This window comes from Nestor notabilis, unplaced genomic scaffold, assembly GCF_000696875.1.
Source record: "Nestor notabilis isolate BGI_N333 unplaced genomic scaffold, ASM69687v1 scaffold12766, whole genome shotgun sequence".
Classification (NCBI taxonomy): Eukaryota; Metazoa; Chordata; class Aves; order Psittaciformes; family Psittacidae; genus Nestor; species Nestor notabilis.
Window position 1 is genome coordinate 1 of NW_009931523.1, and position 24,781 is coordinate 24,781.

General features: G+C 42.6%; 3 protein-coding genes across 3 annotated transcripts; 1 reads left to right on the top strand and 2 right to left on the bottom strand.

Annotated features, from left to right (window-relative positions):
• Nucleotides 1-276: 276 nt before the first annotated feature.
• LOC104406845 (olfactory receptor 6C4-like) lies at nucleotides 277-4,304 on the bottom strand (the record flags this gene model as incomplete). The annotated part of the gene is made up of 2 exons (XM_010015952.1): nucleotides 4,293-4,304; nucleotides 277-1,241 (listed from the first exon to the last, which is right to left on the bottom strand). Coding segments are annotated over exons 1-2 (977 nt in total), but the record flags the coding sequence as incomplete, so codon positions are not given.
• A 135-nt stretch (nucleotides 4,305-4,439) lies between these two features.
• On the bottom strand, nucleotides 4,440-15,858 carry PLA2G4C (phospholipase A2, group IVC (cytosolic, calcium-independent)). The gene is made up of 12 exons (XM_010015953.1): nucleotides 15,756-15,858; nucleotides 14,770-14,810; nucleotides 13,682-13,801; nucleotides 12,578-12,720; nucleotides 12,042-12,240; nucleotides 11,653-11,770; nucleotides 11,064-11,201; nucleotides 10,180-10,233; nucleotides 5,988-6,142; nucleotides 5,332-5,500; nucleotides 4,638-4,748; nucleotides 4,440-4,489 (listed from the first exon to the last, which is right to left on the bottom strand). The coding sequence occupies exons 1-12, from the start codon at nucleotides 15,856-15,858 to the stop codon at nucleotides 4,440-4,442; spliced, it is 1,401 nt and encodes a 466-aa protein (XP_010014255.1).
• A 2,977-nt stretch (nucleotides 15,859-18,835) lies between these two features.
• Nucleotides 18,836-19,789, top strand: LOC104400041 (olfactory receptor 1019-like). Its single transcript, XM_010015954.1, has one exon. The coding sequence runs from the start codon at nucleotides 18,836-18,838 to the stop codon at nucleotides 19,787-19,789; it is 954 nt and encodes a 317-aa protein (XP_010014256.1).
• The last annotated feature ends 4,992 nt before the right edge of the window (nucleotides 19,790-24,781 follow it).

The window sequence follows — 24,781 nt, forward strand, 5'->3', positions numbered from 1 at the left end:
TAATGGTGGAGCCATGAATGAAGGAAGGAAGCTGTCTTGTTTTTCTGGCTTGGATTCTACCACATCTCATTATAAATGGATCAAATGTGGCTACTTCCAACTGATTAAGTCAAGGAGATATATGCAGTCAGGGTAGAGAATCAGGCACCAATCATAGTCTTTATAAACTTAGGTGAGGTGAATTCCACCTATTCCATCCCTGCATCTCTATCCCTTTTCCCCCCCATTCCCCAGGGTACTGGGGGCTCTGCTAGGATGTCATTCACATGCACTCACTGCTTTGTGGCTCTGGACTCCAGAATATTGTCAGAGCCTACAACACACCTTGCTACTAGATCTTTCAAGGCCTGTCTGACTTGTTCATTTTGAAGGGTGTAGATGTAAGGGTTACACAGCTGAGTAATCACACAGTAAAGGAACGATACAACTTTGTCAAAATCCCTCCCGCCCCTTTGGCGTGGTCGGATGTGCCTGTAGATGGAGCTGCTGTACAGAATAGTGACTACAATAAGATGACTAGAGCATGTGGAAAATGCTTTTCTCCTGCTTGCTGAAGACTGGATGTGTATGACAGTATGGATGATGTAGGCATAAGAAAAAGCAGTTACTGATAAGGTGCCAGGTAATATCACAACACCAGTCACAAGCATTACTTTCTCAATGACGCCCGTGTCTGTGCAGGACAGCTGGAGCAGTGCTGCTGTATCACAGTAGAAGTGGTTGATGACACCGGACCCACAGAATGGCAACTGGATTATAATTGTGAGTGGGGAGAACACCAAGAAGAAACTCAGTACCCAGCAGACCAGCACCAGCTGGAGGCAAAACCTATTGCTCATAAAGGTAGCATAATGCAAAGGGCGGCAGATGGCCATGTAGCGGTCAAAGGACATGAGAGCTACATGGAAGAAAGTGCAGATACCCAGGAGGAAGAAGAGGGATAACTGAAGGAAACATCCGGAGCGGGAAATGGTTTTTGCTCCTGTGAGGAGGCTGTAGAGTGTCCTTGGCATGAAGGTAGAAGTGAAGCAGATTTCCACAAGGGAGAAATTCCTGAGAAAGAAATACATGGGGATGTGGAGGCGTTGGTCCACCAGTGTGATGGTGATGACAGTGATGTTTCCAAGGATGATCAGGAGGAAGGCAACGAAGAGAATGGCAAATAGGATGATGTTCAAAAAGTGGTTGCTAGAGAGTCCCAAGAGAATGAACTCTGCTGTTGTCTGATTCGTCTCTGAAAGCTGAATAATAGTTAAAAGGACGTTAAAGATGTTCCAAGAAGCGTAAGCAAAAGCCTAATCAGATGGTACATGTGGTTGTCCTAACTGGAAGATTATTGGAAGCCAAAGAGTGAGTGATCTACATAACAGTTTACTAGAGCAGGCACTTGCCAATTGATACCTGCCTGTACCAATTGGCCACAGGACAAACTTAGCATAATGAAGCAGCCTTTAGGCAGCTCCCACTTGGCACCAATAATGACACTGCCAAGCAGGTTCTTGTCCACATCTTAAAATGAAGCAGCATGTTCTCATGGGGATATCCTTTTACTAGACAGTGGAAATCATGAACAGCATTTTTCAATTCTTAAGAAAAGTTAGTAAGAGCTCTAAATACCATAATGTGTTGGAATTACTCAGCAGACAGGATCACCGTAACGGGCTGTGCCTTGGCTAGAAATCCATACAATGAGTCACAACTGCAGGTTCCAAGCATCTAAAGGGACACAAGATTATCTATACTATTCCCCTTCCCTTTTCACATTAGCTCAAAAAGTGGCATTTTAATCAATACCTTTCAGAATCTGAGTTCCTTTCTTAATAGTACCCATTACAAACCCCAGAGGCCATGCATTAGAACACCTTTGAGGACAGATTCCAGAGGAGAGGGCATACCCTTTTCCATAGAAATCTTAAATGTTACTCATCTTACCTAACTGCACATTGCTACTTGTCCAAGTACTGCATTCACCAGTACTTGCTGCATTGTCAAACGCAGAGATCAAACACCTTCAAAGAGACTTTCTACTGATCTTAAGATGAGTGTCAAAAGTATCGGTGTGTGTTCACTTTTGAAAACGCACACCCTAGATGGTAAGATTTAGATCCTCCCCTGTCTTATTTGTGGCAACACAGGTCAGGATCTGCAAGGACACTTCAGCATTTCTGACCAATCTCCCCTTTCCCAGGCTGGCTTCCTGCCTCAGCAGACAAATAGAAGTTTTAGTGCTTTACTTTTTAATCCCATTTTCCTATACTTATGGTAACATAACAACAATAAGCTCCCCAGTTCCTGCAGATTACCAATCTGCATCAGTTTCCAGGTAGCAGTGAGCTGGCAAGGTCTCCTCATCATATTTTAGCAACAATGAAAAAGAGCAGAGTACCTGTTGTTCACAAACAAAGCAAATGATGGTATTCCTCGACAAAACAGAAAATACTAATACATTATTTTCTTTAAATGTCATTAATTCTCCTTAATAAATACTCCTGGGAAAGAAAACAAAACAAAACAAAAAACCAACAATAAAACACCCCAAAAAACATGATCTGTTGCTAGAAATGGATCCTAGCAAGGATTTCATAAGCAGCCTGCAAACCATCCCAGTTCAATATTGTCTCAAGCCTTCAAACTCCCATTAGCATGCTCAGAGCCGTTAAGTCATAATCCCTGTGCTTGCCTTCTGAACCTTTCTAGGGCTTTATTTTAGCATGAGATGAACCCTGCACTGGAAATTCACTCCGTTAACTGGAAAGTCCATTGATGATGTCTCTCACCTTCAGTCATCCTGAACAGAACACCACCAATAACTGAAGCACAGCCATCTATCCTGCGAATTACGTTGCATCCTACATTACCTGTTTCTAACATGGAATACATCAGTTGTGCCTTCTTTCTCTAGCACATTTTATACTTCCAGTTAGTCCTGTATTTTACATCAGTCTTACAGCTTAGGGAATAATTAGGCACTTTGCTGATGACACTGCTGGGACACATCACTTACATGGGCAGGTTAGGGAGAGCTGGTTTGCAGAACCATGGAAACAGAACACTTAAGGATGAAAGGGACTTCTAGAGATCGTCTGGTCCAACCCCCCTGATGAAGTAGGTCACCTACAACATGTTGCCCAGGACCATATCCAGTTGAGTTTTCAAATCTCCAAAGAGAGAGACTTTACAGCCCCTGTTCCAGTGCTGAATCTTATGTTCAGACAGAATTTCCTGTGTTTGTTTGTGCCCATTGCCTCTGGTCTTGCCACCAGGCACCACTGAGAAAACCCCAGCTCTGACCCTTTTGCACCCTTCCTTCAGGTATTTATGTACATTGATGAGATTGCTTCTGAGCCTAGATGTCATAGAATCATGGAATGGTTTGGGTTGGAAAGGACCTTAATATCATCTAGTTCCAATCCCCTGCCATGGGAGGTTGAACACAAGAACACACTTGCAAGTTAAAGATTTCCAGGACAGCTTAGAGGAGGATGTTTAGGGTTTTTTTTAATGCCACAGATACACTTGTTCAATGCCAGGTTATGAAAGATACATTCTTTGACCGGGATTATGCAGTACACTGTAGGATAAAGCCAAATATGTCTGCCATTAGGAACAAGCTATAGCTCATATTTAATAAACTATAAGGTTTTAAATCTGATACACATCAAAAGCCCTTCAAAGACTCAGACCATCTCAGACTCACAAATACATTTAAAATGTGCCAAATTATTCACTCCATAAGAGCACCTTTTTGGTTCTTTTTTCTGTAGAGGAACTTCGAGAGGGGGTCGAGATGGAGAAATTTGTTACAGTTGTACAGAGCACAGTGTGAAAACTAACAACAAATGGCCAAAATGAAGAGTGCAGTGGGGTAAGGTGTACCACTTGGAGTGTCACTGGAAGTTGGGAGCATAAAACTCCTTAACACCAATGTAGCAGTAAGAAGCAAGGCACTTCCTTACTGCAGCGCTGGTGCTGGGTGGAATGTCCACAAATCGAGCACACCCGATGCTGATTCATCCTTACATTCATACACAAAAATCACAGGGTAGTGCACTCCCAGTTACAGCAATTGGTTAGTGATTTACATACAGTTATAACATCTGCAGTGTCATTCTCTTCTGCTACTATGCTTGTGCGAGGGCATGGTCTTCACTTGGGCGAGGGTCTTCTCAATCTGTGGGTGTGCTTTTTAGTATTATAATGAAGGCAGTTTACTTCAGGTCACCTTAAAAGTAAGTTTTGTTGCCAAGTTGGCTGGCAAGATTTCTATCTTGCCAGGTTGTCACGTAACTCACCCTATGTACCATAGACCCTAGGTGCTTTGGTTATGCTCTAGAGAGTAAGGACTAAGGTTAGCATGTCACAGAGAACAGGGACTTCAAGCAACATAGCATCTAATTTCTGAGCTAACAGCATCTCATGCTAACAGAGAGGCTAACTTCTTAAATCAAGATGTTCTTATAGATAATTGCTTCATAATCAAACACAAAATCTAGAAAGGTTCAGTAAAACTTGAGATAATCTGCAACAGGAGCAATTCATAAATCTATCATCTTGTACAGAAGGAAAAAACCCTCACTTTTGTAACTCCTTTGTACGAGAGGACAACACAAGCCGTTTTATCTCATTCTGAATCTTACCCCTATTGTTGGATACATTCAACCCTGCTTTTTTAAGAAGATCTTTGATGGCTTCCCCTGGAAAGGACATTTGAAAGGTGGAAAACTGTTCTCTGTAATCTTCCACTTTACCTACAAAAAAGGATGTAACCACAAAATATGTAAGTAAATGCCAAAGGGAAAACTACAAGATCATTCAAGAAAAGCATTAATCCTTGAAAATCTGCAAATTTCACATACAAGTTATCATATTAGAATCCTGCCATAGCCAGTGAAGAGAGAAGAAGACATTGGTCAGAGTCTGGAGGTACCTCTTTCAATACCTGCTTCATCAGGTATCTGAGAGGAGCGGGATACTGTTCCTCACCAATAATTACAAAGGGAAGCAGTGGTAAATATCCCAGACTTGGATACTGTGGCTTCTAAATGTAATGCCCCCCCAACCCGTCTTCAGGAGGACCACAATTTAATCACAATGATTTACAGAACAAATCAAGAGTGGTATAAAATCCTTATAGTTCAGAACATACATCTCAGAGGGTGAGTACATTAATGCCTGTGCAAGCTTCTTCACAGAGCCTGCCCTGCTCCTTCTCTTCTGTGTTTACTTGCAGCAGCAGCACCAAGTAAAGGACTCCTCTGACATGCTTGGCACTGGAAGTATGAAAATATGAAATGCAAATATACAGAGACGATGCTGCATAGACCCTCTTACCAGAACAATTCGCGTTGTTGAAGAGTGGAAAGTGCATGACTGTGGGGCATGACTTGTCTCCTCGGAAGATATAGCAATCAGAAGGGTTGTTCTCATCCATTTTCTGATCCTCTATCTTGGGAAATGGGATATTGTTTTCCCAGCAGTATGAAGCCGTTTTCTTGATAGTCTGAGATACAGAGAAGTTGTATGCATTTTGTAGTTTGCTTTTTCTGAACTCAAAGAATAAGTTAGTCCTATCTCCAGTAATAAAACCGATTGATACAGAATGATGATGGTTAATTTCTTGGGATATACATAATTGTAACATATAGTTTATTTTAAAGTTTAAGTTTTCCATAAGCATTCTCTGAGGAACAGACTGAGTCTAGAATATGAATGAAAATCAGGCACTCACTTCTGGGATCACTTCTAGCAGGAACCTTTGTTTAAGAAACTACAGCTACACCCAGCAAGGCAATGTGGCAGACACTGAAATATGGTAAGATTAAAGGGATTTGGTGTCTATAAAATTGTCTGAAGACATCACCAGGTTCACCAACTTTCAGAACAAGTTTCATTTTACAAAGCATCCCCTTCTGTTGCTCTACAACTCTCACAAAATTCAACACTCCACCACTCCAGCAAAATTAAGAACTGCCTGTCAAAGAGTGTACCTCAAAAGGATCTCCGGAGCTGAAATCAAAGGAGATGATCAGATCTGCTTGTCGCTGTGCTTGAAGTACCAGAGGATAGGCAGAATTTATCGCCAGACCAGCATCAATCAAAGATATGGTTTTGTTTTCGACCAGGTAAGAGGGCTTAATGTTAGCTAATCCAATGAAAGAAAGCAATGAGATTTCATAAAGACATATATATATAAAATATATACACACACACATGATCAGCCCAAAAGTGTCCATTGGTCTTTACTGATGATGCATCCCAAAAAGGTATTGAAACCTGCCTCTCCTTGCCTCTCCTGCCCAGCCAGATGTACAGCTGTATTCCAACAGGAGGAATCCCCATCCTTCTGACCTACCTCTCTCTGACTGTGATCAGTTACAAATCAGAATTCCCAATGGGCTTTTGAAGGTCAGAACCTAGAACCACGCACCCACAGCTTTAATATAAGAAGACTGTTGAGCAGAAAAATGAATGCATGAGCCAGCTAGAAATCACAACACCTAACTGCAGTTGTTTAAATGCAGGTTTCTGTTTATATACTAGGTGCCAAAGCTTCTATTATCATAATTGAATATCCAGCTAGGCCAGGCAATGGAATCTGGAGACCAAAGTTATTCCTCATGCATCAGGAGCACAATTCAATTCCATAAACTTAGCTGTCCAGTTCCAACTCCTTAGCTTACTTCTTGTGTCCTCCAGGTTCTCCTCTGAAAGCGCACAGGGGTCCTACAGGTTTTATATTGTGTTTTCCAACTCAATGCTATTGTCCCTGTACAAAATGGCGGTTTGTGTGACATTAGATGCCTGTGTTTCTGTGACAGAATTGAGTTTATATATCTGCAATGATGTTACAGATCTGGATCTAGTAGTGTGTTGTTTATGACCAGTTTATTTGCTGCCCATAATAGGATGCTGTTACGAGAGGGTGGATCCAGCAAAGCTATCTAAATCACTAAGAAGGCAAATGGCAAAGACAGTTTAACATCACACAAACATAGCATAAAAGCTCTGCTAAACCCCATGCATTTTGCCCCATAGATCACTCTATATTCTCTGAATATAAACAAATCATTATTTCATTGGATTCGCTTACGGCATTTGTAGAGGAAGTTATGAGTCGTTCCCCATTTCCAGGTTAACACACATTGGACTGTCTTATACACCACCCTAAGGAAACCCCACACTGAGCCTGGGAAGAGACAATACAATTCAGAACATAGTTAAATCTAGAGAACTTCAATTTTTGACTGGTGTGACAAAATCTGGACGAGATACTGGTGGTAGAAGAACACATGTGCAGATGCTGTACAGACAGCCTGAGTGACAAGGCCTGAGTGCTTCAGAAGAGAAAGAACCATGCCTCCACATCTTAGTACAGCTGAAACAGATTTGAATAAGCCACTCAAGGCACAAACTACACAGAACTCAGGCCCTACACTAGCTGACGTATTCACCATGTTTGAGGTTCACGGGTAATGTACAGCCCTGGTTGCACCAGAGCTATACACTAGTGAGGCCTGATTTTTTCTGGGCCTTTTACAGCATTCTTTTTCAGAGGGGTTGTTATTTCTTTTCATCTTCTTTCCAGCTGAATAAAGTAAGAACCATCCTGCAATCCAATTGAACAACCTGTACAAGGTGGGGTATACTAGCTGAAAGCCATGAAAGCATCAAGACATCTTGTGAGAGAACGTGAGATCAGCCCAGTGAAAAAGTTTGGACTGGTCTGTGCAGAGAACATCCAGGCCTTATCTGTGGACACACTCCTTGGAACAGGCATTGGAGAGGCAGAAGACCTGTCTGCAATGTTCAGATTTAATCTCCCAAGCACTAGTTGGTTCACTCCAGAAGAAACTGGAATTTAAGTTCACAAAACACCAAAGATGGAATTTTTCAAAGCACATACAATCCAAAGAGTAATAAAAGATATTCAAAACTTGCCTAGGAAGACTGCTTGGGATTGTGGTAATTGTCCTTCTCCAAGACGCCCTGAGGAAGATCAAGTGGAGGAAAAGCACAAAACTGTCACATTAAAGAAATAGATTCATGGCAACCAACAGGGTAACTTTATATGCAGGTAGATGTTTGTACTTGGGGTGGAGAGGGTGTCATTATGATAAGCATTAATGTAGAATACTTGCCTCCAAATTCCTTTTCTATCTGTTTGCCCAGTTCAGCACAGCTTGCCATTCTTTCCTCCCTTGTTTTCATTGCCCAAGTATTACGTATTGCAGTGCACAGTTTGATGGATGCACTTTTCTCCTTGTCCTCTTAAAATGAGAGAAAAGAAGAAAAGGAAAGTATGCAAATGCACAATAAAGGAATCACTGTTTGTAAAACCAGATGAGCAAAAATGCAGGTGCTGGGAAATCTCAGCCTCATTCACTTGCCTGACAATACACACATCAATTTCTCAAAGACTTCCTTAGGATCACTCCCACTTACAGCACACAAGTGAAGGTCTAGCAGAAGAAGAGCAGCCTGATAAGATATGGAGGTATCCGAATCTCTCTCTAAGAAAGATAAGATTAAAGTTACATCAGAGTGGAACTTATCTTACCAAACATTGGATTAGAATGTAACTGACACATGAATTAGTGAAGATGCAGTCCCTGCATTCAGTGGAATCTCTAGAAACACTGACCTCATCTCTCTTATCCTAGAAAAGTTTTTTAAGCTACTGAGAGGAACCATGTGCCAAAGTGAGTATTTCTCTCTGTTGACAGTAAAAACACCTAACACTGAGCATTTGCAACTGGACAGATGTGTAACCATACCAGGATTCAGATGACCTTTGTGTTCACCTTGGAAGAAAAGTTCTATGAAACAAAGTAATAGGAGGAGGAGCAGAAATTCAGTTTGGAGTAAATGGGAACTATCTAATATGCCTCAAATACTTCATTCCCATTTGAATTTAAAAACCAAATAAATAAATAAGTACATAAAGGAGTAAGAAATGTAATAACAATGTGAGTGAAGCCTGGTGTGATTTCTTCCAGTATTACCAAGAGAATACTGTAGGAACGTATTTTGTATTTTAGAGTCATTAACATCTCAATTTTCCATGTGAACATTTCATAGCATCACAGTATCATAGAATCATAGAATAGCTCAAGTTAGAAGGGACTTGTAAGGTTCATTGAGATTAACTTCCTGCTCCTAACAGGACTACCTAAAACTAAACCATACGACTAAGAGCATCATCCAGATGCTTCTTCAATTCCAAACTGCTTGGTGCTGTAACCACTTCCCTAGGGAGGCTGTTCCAGTGACTGACCACCCCCACAGCAGAAAAGAATGCTAAATTAAAAACAAAAAAAACCCCAAAGTTACAAAAAATAAAGAGCAAGAAACACAAGAACCAACCGAATACAAAGGAGAGGATGCTGCTCCGTGACTGATATAAACTTCCTAGGCTGTCTTTGGAAGAAATAAAAGGATTATTAAAATAAGAATACCCCTCCCAATAAAATACCCCTTCCCCTTCCTGCCAATGAAAGGCATCAGGAAAGCTAGCCATGCACCTAACCATAGATGTACAGTGTGTTTCAGATGCCTTGGAGGATCCCATTTGCCTTGTGGCTGACACTCCAGAAGAGTACTACTTTCCTGCTGGTTCTGTTCATCGCTCACAGCTCTGTGTTTGATGTCTCAGATACCTGACAGCATCTCGGTCATCTCTGTTATCCCTCCAGCAGCTTTGATAGTGTCCTACCTCTAAGTTTAAGATACCGTCTCTGATGCTTCCACATCATAAGGAATCTAATGTGGAGAAGCTCAGTCCACCTTTCGAACGATATCTACATTTTCCCCTGTGGTCCATGCTCATGCTACAATAGATTTATACCCAATGGAGAAGCATTTCCGGATAGTTTTATCAGCTCTTTAAGCAGGAATCCTAATGTATCCATGAAGAGCACCTGTGAAGAAAACCTCCCCCTATTGCCATGACCTTTCAAAAATGATTCAGAGTGGCCTTGCAATGACATTAACCAGCTACAGCAGCAATTGTGGGTGTGTTCCATCAGGTCCCATGGACTTGCGTATGTCCAACTTGTTTGCATGTTCCTTAACCTAATGTAATTTGTTTACATGTTCCTAAGTGGCTTCCTTACTCCAGACTTCTTTCCCACTGGTGCAACAACTCCTTTGAGCATACCAGCAACAGAATAAACGTAATACCTCGTATGAACTTGATATTTTCTTCCATGCTTCCAAGAGCACTCCCCCATAAGCCTGAAACAACAAAAAGATAATCTGCTTACTGTGCTTGCTTTAGAATAGCCTTGCTGAGAATTCAACCTGAGTTTGCCTTTTAGTAGCACATTTTTCCTTAATGGAAACCATCAGGTACTTTCACACTGCAGAACTCCTGGTCAAGCACTTCCATAGGCCTGCCTCACCCATGAGCCTGGAAGCATAAGTACTCTTCATAAGTACTCTTCATGGATGTGTTGTGCTTATTTGTTTTTCCCTCTGACTGAATTAAATAGTAAGAACTAGATTGTTTTTCTTTTTTTCTTCCCCCCTACAGCATGGTGCCAAGGGTGTGTTATGAGGAGAATGGGGCATAAAGTCATTAAATACAAGCTATGTTCAGTTGTGTCACAAAGAAGTGAGATGACACTTGCAGCTATACCGCTTGGGCGGGGAATGAAAGAGCCCTGGCCCTAGACTGAAACAGAGTGAAACAAAATACGCGCTTCTGGTCCTCACACAAGAAGGTCTCTAATTTTCGAAGCTTCTCTCCCTGCAAAGCAAACATGTTGGGATGATAGAACATTTCAGCTTCTGGGTTGGAACTATTTTTTTAACTTCAGTAATCTACAGTATCGGTCTCTAACTTCCCATAACAACCACATAAACTGCTCAATGTGGACAGTGGACTGTAAAGAGGCATTCAGATGTTCCAGTTTGAACATGTGAAGCAAGAAGAACTGCTCTCCAGAATTCATATACTATTATGCATGCATTCATGGAATAACAGATGCATTCTTGTTACCTGCAGAGATACAGAATAGTTAAACCTGTATTCTTTTCTACAAAGCAGAATTAGGAAAATCCACCTTGCATATAACAAATGTGTTTCTTCTTCTTTTTCTTCAGCTTCCCCTTCTCAAATTCACTTCCAAAGTATCTGGTACTCACAAAAGCACCCAAGGCAGTATATCCAGCCTCATGGGGAGTGAATTCAAACCAGGTCCCTGAGAAAAACAGAACAACTTTTTCATTCAATATTTGGAAACACAGCTGACCTCACTGCCCCAAAGCAGCATCTTGGTTGTTCTTCTTTTCCTTTCTAAAATCCTCTGACATTAGCTGACAAAGATGACCTGGTATATAGAGAATAAACTAAGTTGTAAGCATGTTACCAGTTGCTCTATGATATGTTCTTGTTATCCCATACTATTCTAGGGGTGGCTCACCTTATCCTATCATGAAAGCCACTTTTACAGGATGTGATTCAGCCCCTTCATGGAAGTGGTTGAATCACATGGAAGCCCTTAGAAGCATGTTTTCCTCCATTATCAATAAACAAAGACATAGGCTCACAATCTGCAATCAGGTATGAGCACAGTTAATGTCTGCCATTAAGTGAAAGGAACCCAATACACGGTATTTAAGATAGAGTTAGACTAGAAGCCCACATTTTACCTGGAAAATTTCCACCTTTTTCACTCAGTTTTTCTTTGTCCACTGCTGCATAAATTGGGTATGGATTTATTCCAGTCTCTGAGGCCTCCTTGTGATCAGCCAGCTCGTTCTCATCAAACTGGAAGATAAGCATGGACTTCTGAAGGAACATAAAATGCCCTTTCCCTCTGCTATAGCACTAAGGACACCCCCACTTAGGAGACTTGGATTAACCAAGGAGTTGGACTAACTGCTTCTACTTTTCCACATCTAGAGATAAGAGGTCATGATCTGAAATATTGCTTCAATATATACAACTACTCAAAAAAACACCCACCAAGGTTAAATTTAGTTGCAGTTACTCCAAGATCTTCAAAACAATCCCAAGGCATTTGCAGTTAGCTTCTTACCTGCTGCAGTATTTGGTATACAAAACAGGCAGCCCAGAAGTCGGTCAGTGAGTAGTTTTCATCATTTGATGACTCCTCTAAGGACTCTTCTGCTTTTGCAATATGCCAGGAGGAATTACTGAGGCTTTCATACAGTTCCTTTTCTAGGGACATCAGTTTTTCTGACCACTTCCCATTCCCATACAGGAGGGACATACACCTTTTAAAGAGAAAGAAAAGTCATGTTTCTAGCATAGGGGAAAGCAAATGGGGCTTTGCTTTTTTGATCTGAATATGCATGCAGGTACAGTATCCATGGCAGAATTGCCACTGAGGTGCTAATTTCATCCTCTCTGGGGATCCAAGGTCAGTCTTGTTGGACTGTAGTTAATGTTACAGATATTGCCTGTGCCTCCCACTGCACAGGCACATATCTCACCTACCACTCCATTGTGAGCCCAACAGGGAGTTATAAACAGTGACAATAGTGTTGAATTGCTGTTGAATCTATAGAGCAGGAAAACCATTCACAATCGCACCAGACAACAGGCACCTACCAAGTGGATCCCGACACCCCACACAGATACGTGACAGCATCCAAGAAATTTTGCTTCTTCAGCTCCACCAAGGTTCCTAGGAGGGCTATCATGGCACGCAGGCCCCCGCCTGATCCCAGAACAACAATAGTAGGCACATTATTCTGGACAGTGGAAGACAGAAAGCACATTTCTTTTAGACCAAAGGCTTAACAAACAGACGAGGGTAAATGCAATTGCAGTTCTCACCTGACATGCTTCCTTGCTCTAAGACACATTCCATAATCTGCCTCTTTTCCCCTATTTCTCTTTTTCCTTTATCTCACAGTCACAGAATGGGTTCTCCTTTGTATTCTGCAGAGATTTGTGCTGTGCTTCTGTGCTCTAGCTTCAAAATATACATACACTTCGAGCAGTACTCGCTGTGTTCCTGTAGATACCACCTCTGTTACCTTTTTGTCACCAAGAATATCTTTTTCTCCCAAAAGATGAAAGTAAAACTATTAGAGCCAGCTCACAGGAAATTCTCGAGAACATGTTGTACTGGCTATGGCTGGAACAGAGTCAACTTTCTTCACAGCAGCTCATATAGTGCTGTGCTTTCAATTTGTGGCTACAAAGCTGTTGATATCAGGTCAATGTTTTGACTTGCTGAACAGCCTCCCACCTTCTTGTCTTCCAGGTGCTTAGAGATGGCCTCCAGGATTAGCTGTTCCATGACCTTTCCAGGGGTAGAGGCTGACTGGCCTGTACTTCCCTGGGTCCTCCTTTTTGCCCTGTTTGAAGGCTGGGGCGAAATTTTTCCAGTCCTCAGGCACCATTCCTGATTGTCATGATGCATATATAGAGATATGCAAGGGCAACTCAAACAATTAATTAGCTGATAGATATGGGAATTGCAGCTGGGAATTCCACTGAAAATTCAGTCTCCTGTTCCCTTTTATCTCCTTGGAAATTTCCAGCCTGAATCTTTTTCCCAGCAGTGGGCAGCAAGCCTCCACTGAAAAACTTGTGACAACAGATGATGCTTCCCTGGGACTAGACCTCACTTCAAATGGCACTCTGTGTGCCACTCACACCACTGGACTGTTATCTCCTTTCCTTACTAGGACTGTCAGTGCTTACCTTCTCACAATGAATCCCAAGTTTTTCCAGACACATCAGTACTTTTTCTCTTCTTTTACGGGTGGCTTTTATCTCACCTTCTGAGACCCCAGGGGACTGACGGACGTGATGGACTTCATCCTGGCATACAAAGTGAAACACATTCAGGGTAAGAATATTTCTTACTTCAAGAAAATCACTATTATGGGATCCATCCAGAGGACCCAGATTCCTGCAGACTAGCCAGCGTTCACTCTTTTCTACCTAACAGTAGCATAAAGAAGATCAAGGAACTCATTTCTGTCTTTCACTTAAAATCCAGGATGAAAGAGGCAGTATTTATGAACAGAACACACAAAGTGAAGAGGAACAAATATTTCACTTCTTCATAATTAAAAAGTCCCCAAATTCCTGACTGAACAAACCAGTCCCTTTCCTAAAGGAAACACTGTTGTGCCTGCCAGTGTTTTCTCACAATGGTAACACAAATCTGAAATAGCTTTTCTTGTTGGACAATTTATCAAATTCAGTGAAATTCACCTGTTGTTGTGCTCAAGCCAATGGCATATTTTTCAGTTAGAAGCAAATGTCTAACTTGATCTCATGTTCAAGGTAGCCTAAGGAAACACAGCTTTTCCAGGTTTGTGTTATAGATCAGGTCTATGCCTCTGGCAGCATTCATCTCACTTAACCTTCAGCTTCAGCCTGAAATATGCAGTCCTCTGAACATCCTCAAACACCAGTGGAGAGCAAGAAGCACTTCTAGGATACCGCTCCTAAACCGTATTTCTGACACCCCAGAGGTGCATTCAGGACTAGCTCATCTGTAGAAATCTATAACACATATGTTTGAAGTCAGGTGAGATGAATCCTACCCTTGTTCTGCTTCTCGTCCTGGAAGATGCTCTTTAGCTATCATCTAGAGAGGAAGTCTCAAAGAAATGGAGTTACTCCTTACAAATATTTTGCAGAGTAATATTAGCATGAAGTACTTAGAACACCCATTTTATAAAACAATCATGACACAAGTGTCTTGGAATGTGGAAAATGAAGTAGATTAGGAGAGCAATTAGGATATAAAGGGGAAACCCAGAGCAGAAAGAGCATACCTTGGTAGCCATTGAGATGTCTGTCTTTGCCTCCTGGAGACCTAGTGAAAATGGAACGCACAGCAATGTCTTAACTCAGAGTAACTTTCAAACTCCAAAGGAGCTGAAGGTATTTTCCTACTACCCTTTTCCAAGGTAAAATAATAAAAAAACCCCAACCCAAGTGCTTAAATGGACTGAGTAGTTATATTGCACCATCCTAATCATCACCTAGGATTAACGATTAATGCTCCACATTGTCAATATTGTTAATAGTGCTGCAACTTCCATGGAATACTCACATCTGAACAGGAGATGTTTGATGTCAGAAGAATTTATAAGTATTATGTATATCCAAAGACCACCATTAGCCTGAACAGCTACACAACCTCTGTCTGTTAACTGCTGACCTGACTCAGTCGGATTTGACAATATATCTGAAAAAGCTGTTTCAAATTTCCAACATTCTGCTTCCCAAGGGGAGAAAGGGAGCTTCCTGACACAGGTTGAACATCTATCTCTTTGGCCTAACAATCAGCCGTTAACAACCTAACCTCAAAAGGCGGATAAAGAGCAGTCATATGGGCATGTGTGTATACAAAGTAAATGGCAATATCCTAGTTCCCTGGAAGTGCTGACTGATAAGTGCAATACTGATTATGTGCCTGCCCAGTTCCCAGTGTCTCTATCAGAATCTAAAAGGTCACTAATGCTGCTCAATATGGGTTTAGTCTCAGTATGGCCAAGCTTCAATATTCATTTTTTTCATGGTATCATGACTCATTTTCTGAACTGTAGGTATGGACCCTCCTTAACAGCAAAGATGGAATACTTTGGCAACCAGTATATACCATAGTCTGTTGACCACAGACAATTGTTGGGATGGCAGCAATGTAAGACAATCACAGAGTCACAGAATTGTTCAGGTTGGAAGGGACCTTTGAAGATCATCCCGTTCAACCCCCTGACAAGGCAGGGTTACTAGAGCAGGTCACACAGGAACGCACCCAGGTGGATTCGGAACGTCTCCAGAAAGGGAAACTCCAAAACCCCCCTGGGCAGCCTGTTCCAGTGCTCTGACACCCGCAACAGAAAGAAGTTCCTCCTCATGTTGAGATGAAAGTTCTTGTGGTTTAGCTTATGGCCACTGCTCCTTGTCCTGTCACTGGGCACCACTGAAAAGAGTCTGGCATCATCCTCCTGGCCTTTGCATTAATAAGGTCCCCTCTAAGTCTGCTCTTCTCCAGACTAAACAGGCCCAGCTCCAGCAATCTCTCCACATCTATACATATACAATACACACATTGTTTGAGGTGTTACCAGTATGGCACTCACCAAACAAGTCCCAGGAGTGGAGCCAATCAATGACAGAAAGGTCTCACTTCAAAGATGATCCGTGTCACAGAGCCCAGAGTCAGCCAGGTCCTGCCTTTATGGAAGATCTCACCCACAGATGATCGCTTTGGTTAAATAGAGAACTACATTTATACCTTTGGTGTAGATACATAAATGGCTGTGAGCGGTGTAGATAATAACTGGAACTTCCTGTAACGTGTTGCCTTTCACTTTCTTAGAAGGCTGGTTCGTTATTGTGGTTCTTTGTTCTGTGTTTATCTCAGGCTCCGAGCTAAGCATATCACGGATATCCTGGCCTCATAGCTAACCAGTTAACCTTTTCTCTGTGTGGTATTTTTCCATTATTATTGGCTTGCCTTTATGGCTGCTCCATCACTGGATTTTGTCAGTCCTAAGGAAAAAAGTGTCAAGAGGACCTTATTGCTTTCAACAAGCGCTTAATAGAGGAGGATGAAGAAAGTAGAGTCAAATCTTTCTTTAAAACCAGAATAAGATACAGTAACATAAATTACGGCTTTAAAAGCCCTACAGCCTTCCATTTACTGCTCTTCCTTTTCTCTTCTCCACCTCTTCTTACCTGCTTTATCACATGGGAGGTCAAATCCTTCTGTTCATGTTCTTACAGGAAGGATTTCAGTGAGGGAATCACCACATTCAGCAAGGCTGCGTATAGCTGCCTGGTTCTAGAGAACAGGCTCGTCCTCTTTTTATCTGCGTTGCATGTGGACTTGTGTGGAGTTGCTCTGCTCCTCCAAAAACAGATTATGCCAAACACAGTGACTTGAACCACTCCTCAAGAAGCCTGAAGGAGAGTACTTAGAGCTTCATGTACTGGCATAGGTATCTATAGAAAACAGGTAACACGAGGCATTTTCTATGGAGGTGAATCACACGCTAAGATACCTACTTTCTGTGCCTACAGGATATATTTCATAGAATCATAGAATGGTTTCAGTTGGAAGGGACCTTAAAGATCATCTGCTTCCAACCCCCTGCCATCTGTATGCCTGTTCAGCCAGTCGAGACACTGTGTCCTGTACTGTCTGTCACTCTGTTGCCTATAAATAGGATCTAAATAGGTACAGCAGCTATTGCCAGCTTAGACACATTATTTCCAACCCTAGCTATTCTGTGCTTATGACATCTGGGACAATTGAACAGGTTTGATAGATAAGACACAGGACCTGGATGAAATGCTCACCATTCTAGAGTCGCAAACAAGTAGCAAAAAAATGAAGTTAGATGTGTTTTGTCTCTTTAATATTCTCCTCTTAAGGCAGTTCTTTGACTTTCTAAAACTTTCTCTTTGTCTGAAAAGAAACATTACTCTTAAGATCCTCCCACAACCACAGTTTTAAATGCCTCTAGGAAAAGTGCTAAGGGAGTTATTCCACAGATGATGAAGGGAGATGCCAAGTTTTGCGCTTTTTTCCCCAAGAGAGAAATTACATGAATCATGAGTCAATCTAGAGCTTTCCAGGCGTAGTGAGGCTTATTTACTGAGAAGGTAGAAATGCAAGAACAGGGACTGTATAAAAGATGAAGAAGGAAACTCATAAGATTTCATAACAGTCTTTGAGTATGACACAGTGAAAGTCTGGTGATGTTCTGCATGACCTACACTGAGCCACCAAGAAATGGAATGAACACGGTAAGTCGTTTCAAGACCGAAAATTAAAGAAGAAAAGCTGTGTTAGATTTTTCTTGGGAAATAGATGGGAGTGGGAAATGCCATTTTACATTTCTGCATTTACAACACTTTCCTGCATCACTTTGCCTTTGTTTAGTTTCCTTCCTTATGAAAACATCCTGGTTTAAAACAAAAACATCTTCCGTTTTCAACTGCCTCATGCAGAGAAAAAAGTATGTCGTTTTAGTTCCTCCCCTTCTCTCACACAACTTATAAGGAAGGAAAAAAGGATACAGAGATATTAGGAACTATTTTCAATTAACTGAAAAGCCTTTTCCTTCTTCTTTTACAAATAAGTATTTAAAAAAAAAAAAAGGAATCATTATTTTGATGCTAATAAAATATTGGCAAAAAAAAGTTTTTTGAAAATAAAAATCATTGTAGCTTATGTAATAGAATTGATATTCTTTTCTTTTCTTATCCAGAGCTGATCTCTCTGAGGATCTTTGAACATGGGAGGCATTTTGGTTCAGACAAAAGCAGACAATAAGCAGGACTTGATTGTGCCCACTGAACATCTTTAAAACCAGCATTATATACCAGAAAATACAGTAAAAGCTGAACATTAAATACCTTTATCTTTTCAAGCTGGTAACAGGGGAAATAACTTTACCACCTCTAAAGGTACTAGGCCTTCGAACATGGTTGCTTGATGCTCAGGAAGTTATGATAAGCTGCAGTAAATCAATACTTGGCTCTTACAGGAAAATTATTATCTCAAGAGATGGAACTGAAAAGCACAAGAAAATTAAACATTTCCACTACACATAATGAAATCTTTGGTTGAAATTCAAAACAAATACCTGTGAGTGAAGAATTTCTGTTCTCTGAATAACCAGTGCAAATTGGCTTTTCCAAATCTCCAAAGAAAGTCAGGCCCCTGGCATTCACTGAGAGTGTGCAGTTCCAAGCACAGGTCATTCTTACCTCACACGAAGGCTGCAAAGCAACTTTCTTTTCTTTTCTTTTTGACATCTGAATAATAGTTTAAAAGAAGATTTAAGTTTTTCTGTTAAAGACTTTACTGTAACTGTTACAGTCATGAGAAGAGCAGAGCAGGGGAACAAAACAGCCGTTGTGGAATTCATCATCCTAGGTTTCCAAAGTACCCCAGAAGTACGGTTTATCCTCTTCTTGATGTTTCTAGTGATCTACATTACAACTGTGTTAGGGAACCTCCTGATCATGGTGCTGGTTGTGACTGATCATAACCTTCATAATCCCATGTTCTTTTTCCTGGGGAATCTGTCATTCTTGGAGACCTGTTACACTTCCACCATCCTGCCCAGAATGCTGGCGAATTTCCTCACTAACAAATATGTTATTTCAGTTCATGGTTGCTTTTTGCAGTACTTTTTCTTCACTGGGCTAGCAGGTGCAGAATGCTGTCTCCTGACTGTCATGTCTTACGACCGGTACCTCGCAATATGCAAACCATTACATTATACCACGATAATGAATGACCGGTGCTGCCTCCAGTTAGCAGGTAGCTCTTGGGTTAGTGGGTTGTTGGCTAGTGCCACAGTCACCTCTCTGATGCCACAGCTAACTTTCTGTGGCTCAAATGAAATCGATCATTTCTTCTGTGACTTCACCCCAGTGGTAAAGCTCTCCTGCAGCAATACCCACTGGATTGAGCTTGTAACGTTCACCTTGGCCTCCCTTTTGACACTACCCCCGTTTCTCTTGACACTCATATCTTATGTGTATATCAGCAACACTGTCCTCAGGATCCCATCCTCCACAGGAAGGCAAAAGGCTTTCTCTACTTGTTCTTCCCACCTCACTGTGGTGACACTGTTCTATGGGACCTTGATTATTGTGTACTTGGTACCAAAGTCAAACACACTGAGAGATCTCCACAAAGTGTTCTCTATCTGCTACACAGTTCTGACTCCACTGCTCAACCCCGTCATCTACAGCTTGAGAAATAACAACATAAAGAAGGCTCTGAGAACAGCGGTGAACAAATACAGTGTTTTTCATAAGGCATGAACAAGCTCTTGTCAATTATTATGTAAAACTGACCTTGGAAAACTTCTCATCTGAACCTAAAGTTGTCTCTTTTACTGAAAGGGAGACAAAGTTTCCAACATCCTGGGAGAGTCAAGTAAGAAAGCACCTCGGCTGCTGGGCTCTTGTGGCAATTCCTTTTCTTGGACTAATTAATGTGTTCTAACATCACAGAATCATCATCATAAAACCACAGAATGGTTTGGGTTAGCAGGGACCTTAAAGCCCCTTCTCAAAGCCTGGGGCAAAGCCTGTCCAACGCCAAGTTGGACATTCCAGGGATGAGGCAGCCACAGCTTCTCTGGGCACCCTGTGCCAGTGCCTCAGCACCCTCACAGGGAAGAGCTTCTGCCTCAGAGCTCATCTCAATCTCCCCTCTGGCAGGTTAAAGCCATTCCGCTTGTCCTGTCCCTACATCCCTTGTCCAAAGCCCCTCTCCAGGTTTCCTGTAGCCCCTTTAGGCACTGGAGCTGCTCTAAGGTGTCCCCTTCAGGAGCCTTCTCTTCTCCAGCTGCCCCAGCCCAGCTCTCTCAGCCTGGCTCCAGAGCAGAGCTGCTCCAGCCCTCGCAGCAGCTCCAGGGCCTCCTCTGGCCTCACTCCAGCAGCTCCACGTCCCTCTTGTGTTGGAGGCCCCAGAGCTGGACACAGGACTGCAGAGGGGGTCTCACCAGAGCAGACTACAGGGGGAGAATCCCCTCCCTTGACCCGCTGCTCACCCTACTTTTGCTGCAGTTCAGCACACGGTTGGCTTTCTGGGCTCAAGCATACATTGCTGGGTCATGTTGAGCTTCTCATCAACCAGCACTACACAGTCCTTCTCTAAAACTTCATTTCAGTACACATCATCAAAGAGCATCACATCACATGGAACTGGATGAGCTTTAATGCCCCTTTCAACCCAAACCATTCTATGATTCTATAAATATGTTAGGGGAAATGGTCTGGGTTATTCCTGTCTCAGGAAAAGGCAAACTCACTCACGGGACTGCTTTTGCTCAAGGACCTCAAAGAAGAATCTGCAGAAGCATCTGCGAAGTTCCACTGGGAAAAGAAGGTGAAAGAACCAGGCCCAGAAAAGAAACACTGCAGTAATGTCATCTTAGAGGGGACTTCTATGAAAGGTGGGCAAGTTTTCCTTCTGCCCTAAGGGGAAAGTAATGACTGTCAAGAATACAGTGTAACAGACTGGGTAGTAGAAAGCACTTCTTGCATCTCTATTTATCTATTCTGTTCCATCTTGAGTAATTTGTGACATAACAGCATCTCAAGTTATAATTGAGGGACGCTTTCCCACTCAATTCCATGCCCCAAGGTAAATTGCAAACTGCATAACTGTGACTAATTTGTGCAGAACTGGTTGAAAACTAGGAAAATCCCTCAATGTTCTGAACAGATTCTGCCTTTAATTGTAATCAACAAAGGGACTGGTATAATTCAAGGAACCATGTCATTTTAATCTGATGAGAAAAGCTATGTTGAGATGCTTGTGCAAGCCAAGACTTACTGTTGGATACTGTCCAAAAAAATGAAGAAAATGTGTACAAGCAATCAAAATTCCTGTCTCAGATGATATTATCACAGATTTGAGCACATCTGAATGTCATTCCTTCCTTTGACTCTAGCAAAGATGCATTTCTAAACCATTTTCTTTTCTTTATCATTTCACTGGGGATCTTCCAAAGAAACGCTCCATTCTTGACGGAAGCTTTCTCCAAAAAGTCTAAGTGGGATAAAGCAGAAAAAATTCATGAAGAAGGGGTGACAGAAAAAAATTAAATTCAAACTAAAATCCTGACAAACGAACCCCCAAACCATGCCCCGGGAGACACGCACTGCTGCTACAGCCCTTTCACCCACGCCAACCTACCGCCCTCCTAGTTGTTGACATTGGTGCAGGCAAGCCCCTGAGGCCCCAGCCCTGCTCCAGCTGCTGGCACACAGACCCACTTGGACACAACAACACATCTACAGACACATACGTGTGATGGATGCACCCAGAAACCAGCCTTAGACACCCAGCCTGTGCAGGATACCCTTGGATACTTCCATCTCCACTTGCCGCCCCCCCCTCCAGCCACACACAAGCAAATGGCTCTCTCAGGTGATGTCCAGACCTTCTAGTCTCTGCAGGGTTTGGCTTGGTCCTGCTGTTGGACCCTGGAATATGTCTGATACCCAGCCAAACATAATGACCACTTCAATACATGTTTTGCAAGTCTCTTACCCTACTCATACAGGCTGCTGGCCTCTCCATTCCTGCCCACATGGGGCCTGGTGACTCTAGTTGCTGGCACTTAGACAAAACTTTAACCTTTAACCATCCTTTAACCAATCTTCCACTTCTGAGCTGTCAAGTTTTCCTGTAGGGTTTCAATGGTTAAAGCACACTATGCTGCAGGCAGAAGAGGGTAAAGAGACACTGGCAAAGCAAATCGCTTCCTTGGAAAGACCCACGCCCAGTTGACAAGGTTAGGCTTTACCTTAAGACAGGTATTTCTAATTTCATTCTGTGGCTGGTTTTCTCATGTTTTGCAGTTTTTCACCAGGAAATGAAGTCCCGCACACGTTTCTCTTCAGGTCACCCTGCTCCTTCCATTTCCTTACCTTTGACCCTTCCTTTATCCATCCCAAAATATCTTTTCTACAGTCCCAAAATGTGTTTCCTAGCATCCTGTTAGAAGCCCCTTCACACTGCTGGTGCTAAAGTTCCTGGGCCTGGAAGGGGCCAAAATAAAAGGCAAAGCCATGTGAAAGAAACTGCAGGTCAGAGGCAGTTTAAAGACAGTGTCTCCTGCTTCCTGGACAAAGCCCAAAGCCAAGGACAAAGGCATATGAGAAGGACCCTTATCATTCAGTGCTGTGGGCTGGTGTTATCTGAAACATCTCCCCGGTTTGGGTCTGTGCTCATGCGATATCACAATCTCACACATCGCAGCAAGCAAAGTGGTTTGCAGCTTTCTGCTTTATCTCTTGGTAAAACAGAAATGGTGTGGTTAAAAGGGTTCCAGGAAGCAGACTAACCTGAATTAGATGTTATGCTGGTAGGCTCCGAGGACTGAAAAGGTGAAAGTGAAAGCCAACAAACAGAACACATTTTCTAAGAAGTCTGGAAAATTCATGGTGCAAGTCTTCTGGAAATGCACGTTAGGGCATATGAAGGAGAGGAAGGGGATTGGAACAGCAAACGTGCACTTACCAAGGGTAAACCAGGCCTGACTAATGTGATTGTCTTCTCTAAGTATGGCTTTACGGATGAGGGGAGCAGTGGCTGTCATTTACATTGACTCTAGCAAGACTTCTGTCATTGTCTCTTTTCTCTAGGTCAGGACATTGTGCTCTGAGTGGCCAACTGGATGGGTACAAAACAGATGGGATGATCAGGTCCCCACGTGACAACCAGCTCCAGCTGTGCCTCAGCCGTGCCTGTGCCTGTGCCTGGCATGTAACCTGCTGAGAACATCAGCTGGAGGGTCCTTCCACCATGTCTCAACATTTCTCGCCTGTCCATCTCTCCATTGAGACAGCTCTTTCCAAGGTTCATGTCCTAAAGAAAGTGGAGTTCAGGGGGACCACAGTGAGAGACAGGACTTTTTTTAAATTGAGATTTTTTATTTCTTTCATCAAAAAAAGGCCCTGAAATTCTTTTCCAATGGTGATCACTAGGCCTCTTGTTTCCATGCATTGTGAGTACAACAGGTAAAAACAGTACTAACTAGAGAAGGCAAAAGCTTCGCCCATAAAGCCTTTGACACTGCTGTGGGTAGCAGTGATGAGAGAACAGACTAGAGTAAGAACTGTCTTATTGCCGGCACATGAAGCAAACTGGACTCCAGCCACTCATTGCTTGATCTCAAAGACCCTTCTCCTCTCTCTGCCTGATTCCTGTCAGGATATAAGCCAGAGTCACTGCTTTCAAAGTGTCGACATTTCCATTCTTCTGGTCGGGCATAATTAAAACAAATGACAATCGAAAATGATGTTGTTTGTATTGACTGAAACACATCTGAGAGCTCCCTAATTAGCTGCACTGCTTAAAACTCTACAGGGAGCGGCAGAATGCAGAACTCATTACATTACTGCTGTCAGAAGTTTAATGAGCCCCTTGAGGAATGTGGTGCTACCTTCCCGCTATTTGTAGCTGCAGCAAAATCTGCCAAGGTGCCTTCCAGAAATGACAGGGAGAAGCAGAAGGAAAAGTTATGTGGAGTTTTAATAGAGCCCAGTGTGAGATGCGAGACCAGAAACACAGCTGGACAATGTTTTCCCACCAGGACTCATCAGAGCAGAAACTCACAGGCTTTGCTTACACACAGCACAGCAATCCAGAGACTTATCCCGCATCAAACTTCCTTTTCAGAGGTCAAACAGCAATCCCCAGCTGTCGGAAGGGGGTCCTTTCAGTCAGCAACCTGAACAATGGCATGTGGAGAGGAAACCCCATGGAGCCACCTTTCCAAACCTGCTCTTCCAAGACACTGGCAGATGCACAGGTCCTGCTCTCCGGGCTGCAGCTAAAATCATTAGCCAAGACACTATGACTGCAACACCCACTGACTCGTGAACCACACGCCTGCTGACAGGCTCCATCCGAGATCACACCGGGTCATCTCTGGAGCCAAACACATACAGGCCCAAATGTTACACCTCAGCCCCCATCCTTCGTTGTATCAGACATAGAACACCTCCTTCTCTGCTCGGAGACCAAAACCGTGAGGTTAATGGCTCCTCTTGATGTCCGTGTACCCCAGTACTTGGGTTTATGGGGGCCATCGACAAGCCAGCAGGAGGGGCACAAAACCAGCCCCTTTGCAGAGAGCTGTGTATCGTCATACACTAAGCAAAGCGCTGCCATTGCTCGTGGAAGGGCACAGCCCTGTTCTGGGTGAGCAAGACAAGAGCTAAGGGCTTGCCAGGCTTTTTCTACACTACTTCATTTCAGCTTGATGATGGCAACAGCCACCGCTGCCCTGAGCC

Coding starts and splice junctions, on each gene's coding strand:
- PLA2G4C (XM_010015953.1), bottom strand. CDS start 15,858: ATGAGGAGGAACTTCTTTCTGTTGCGGGTGTCAGAGCACTGGAACAGG. Junction 12,721..13,681: donor TTGGGATTCATTGTGAGAAG/GTAAGCACTGAC, acceptor TCCACTGTCCAG/AATAATGTGCCTACTATTGT. Junction 11,202..11,652: donor AAAAGGTGGAAATTTTCCAG/GTAAAATGTGGG, acceptor TGTTTTTCTCAG/GGACCTGGTTTGAATTCACT.
- LOC104400041 (XM_010015954.1), top strand. CDS start 18,836: ATGAGAAGAGCAGAGCAGGGGAACAAAACAGCCGTTGTGGAATTCATC.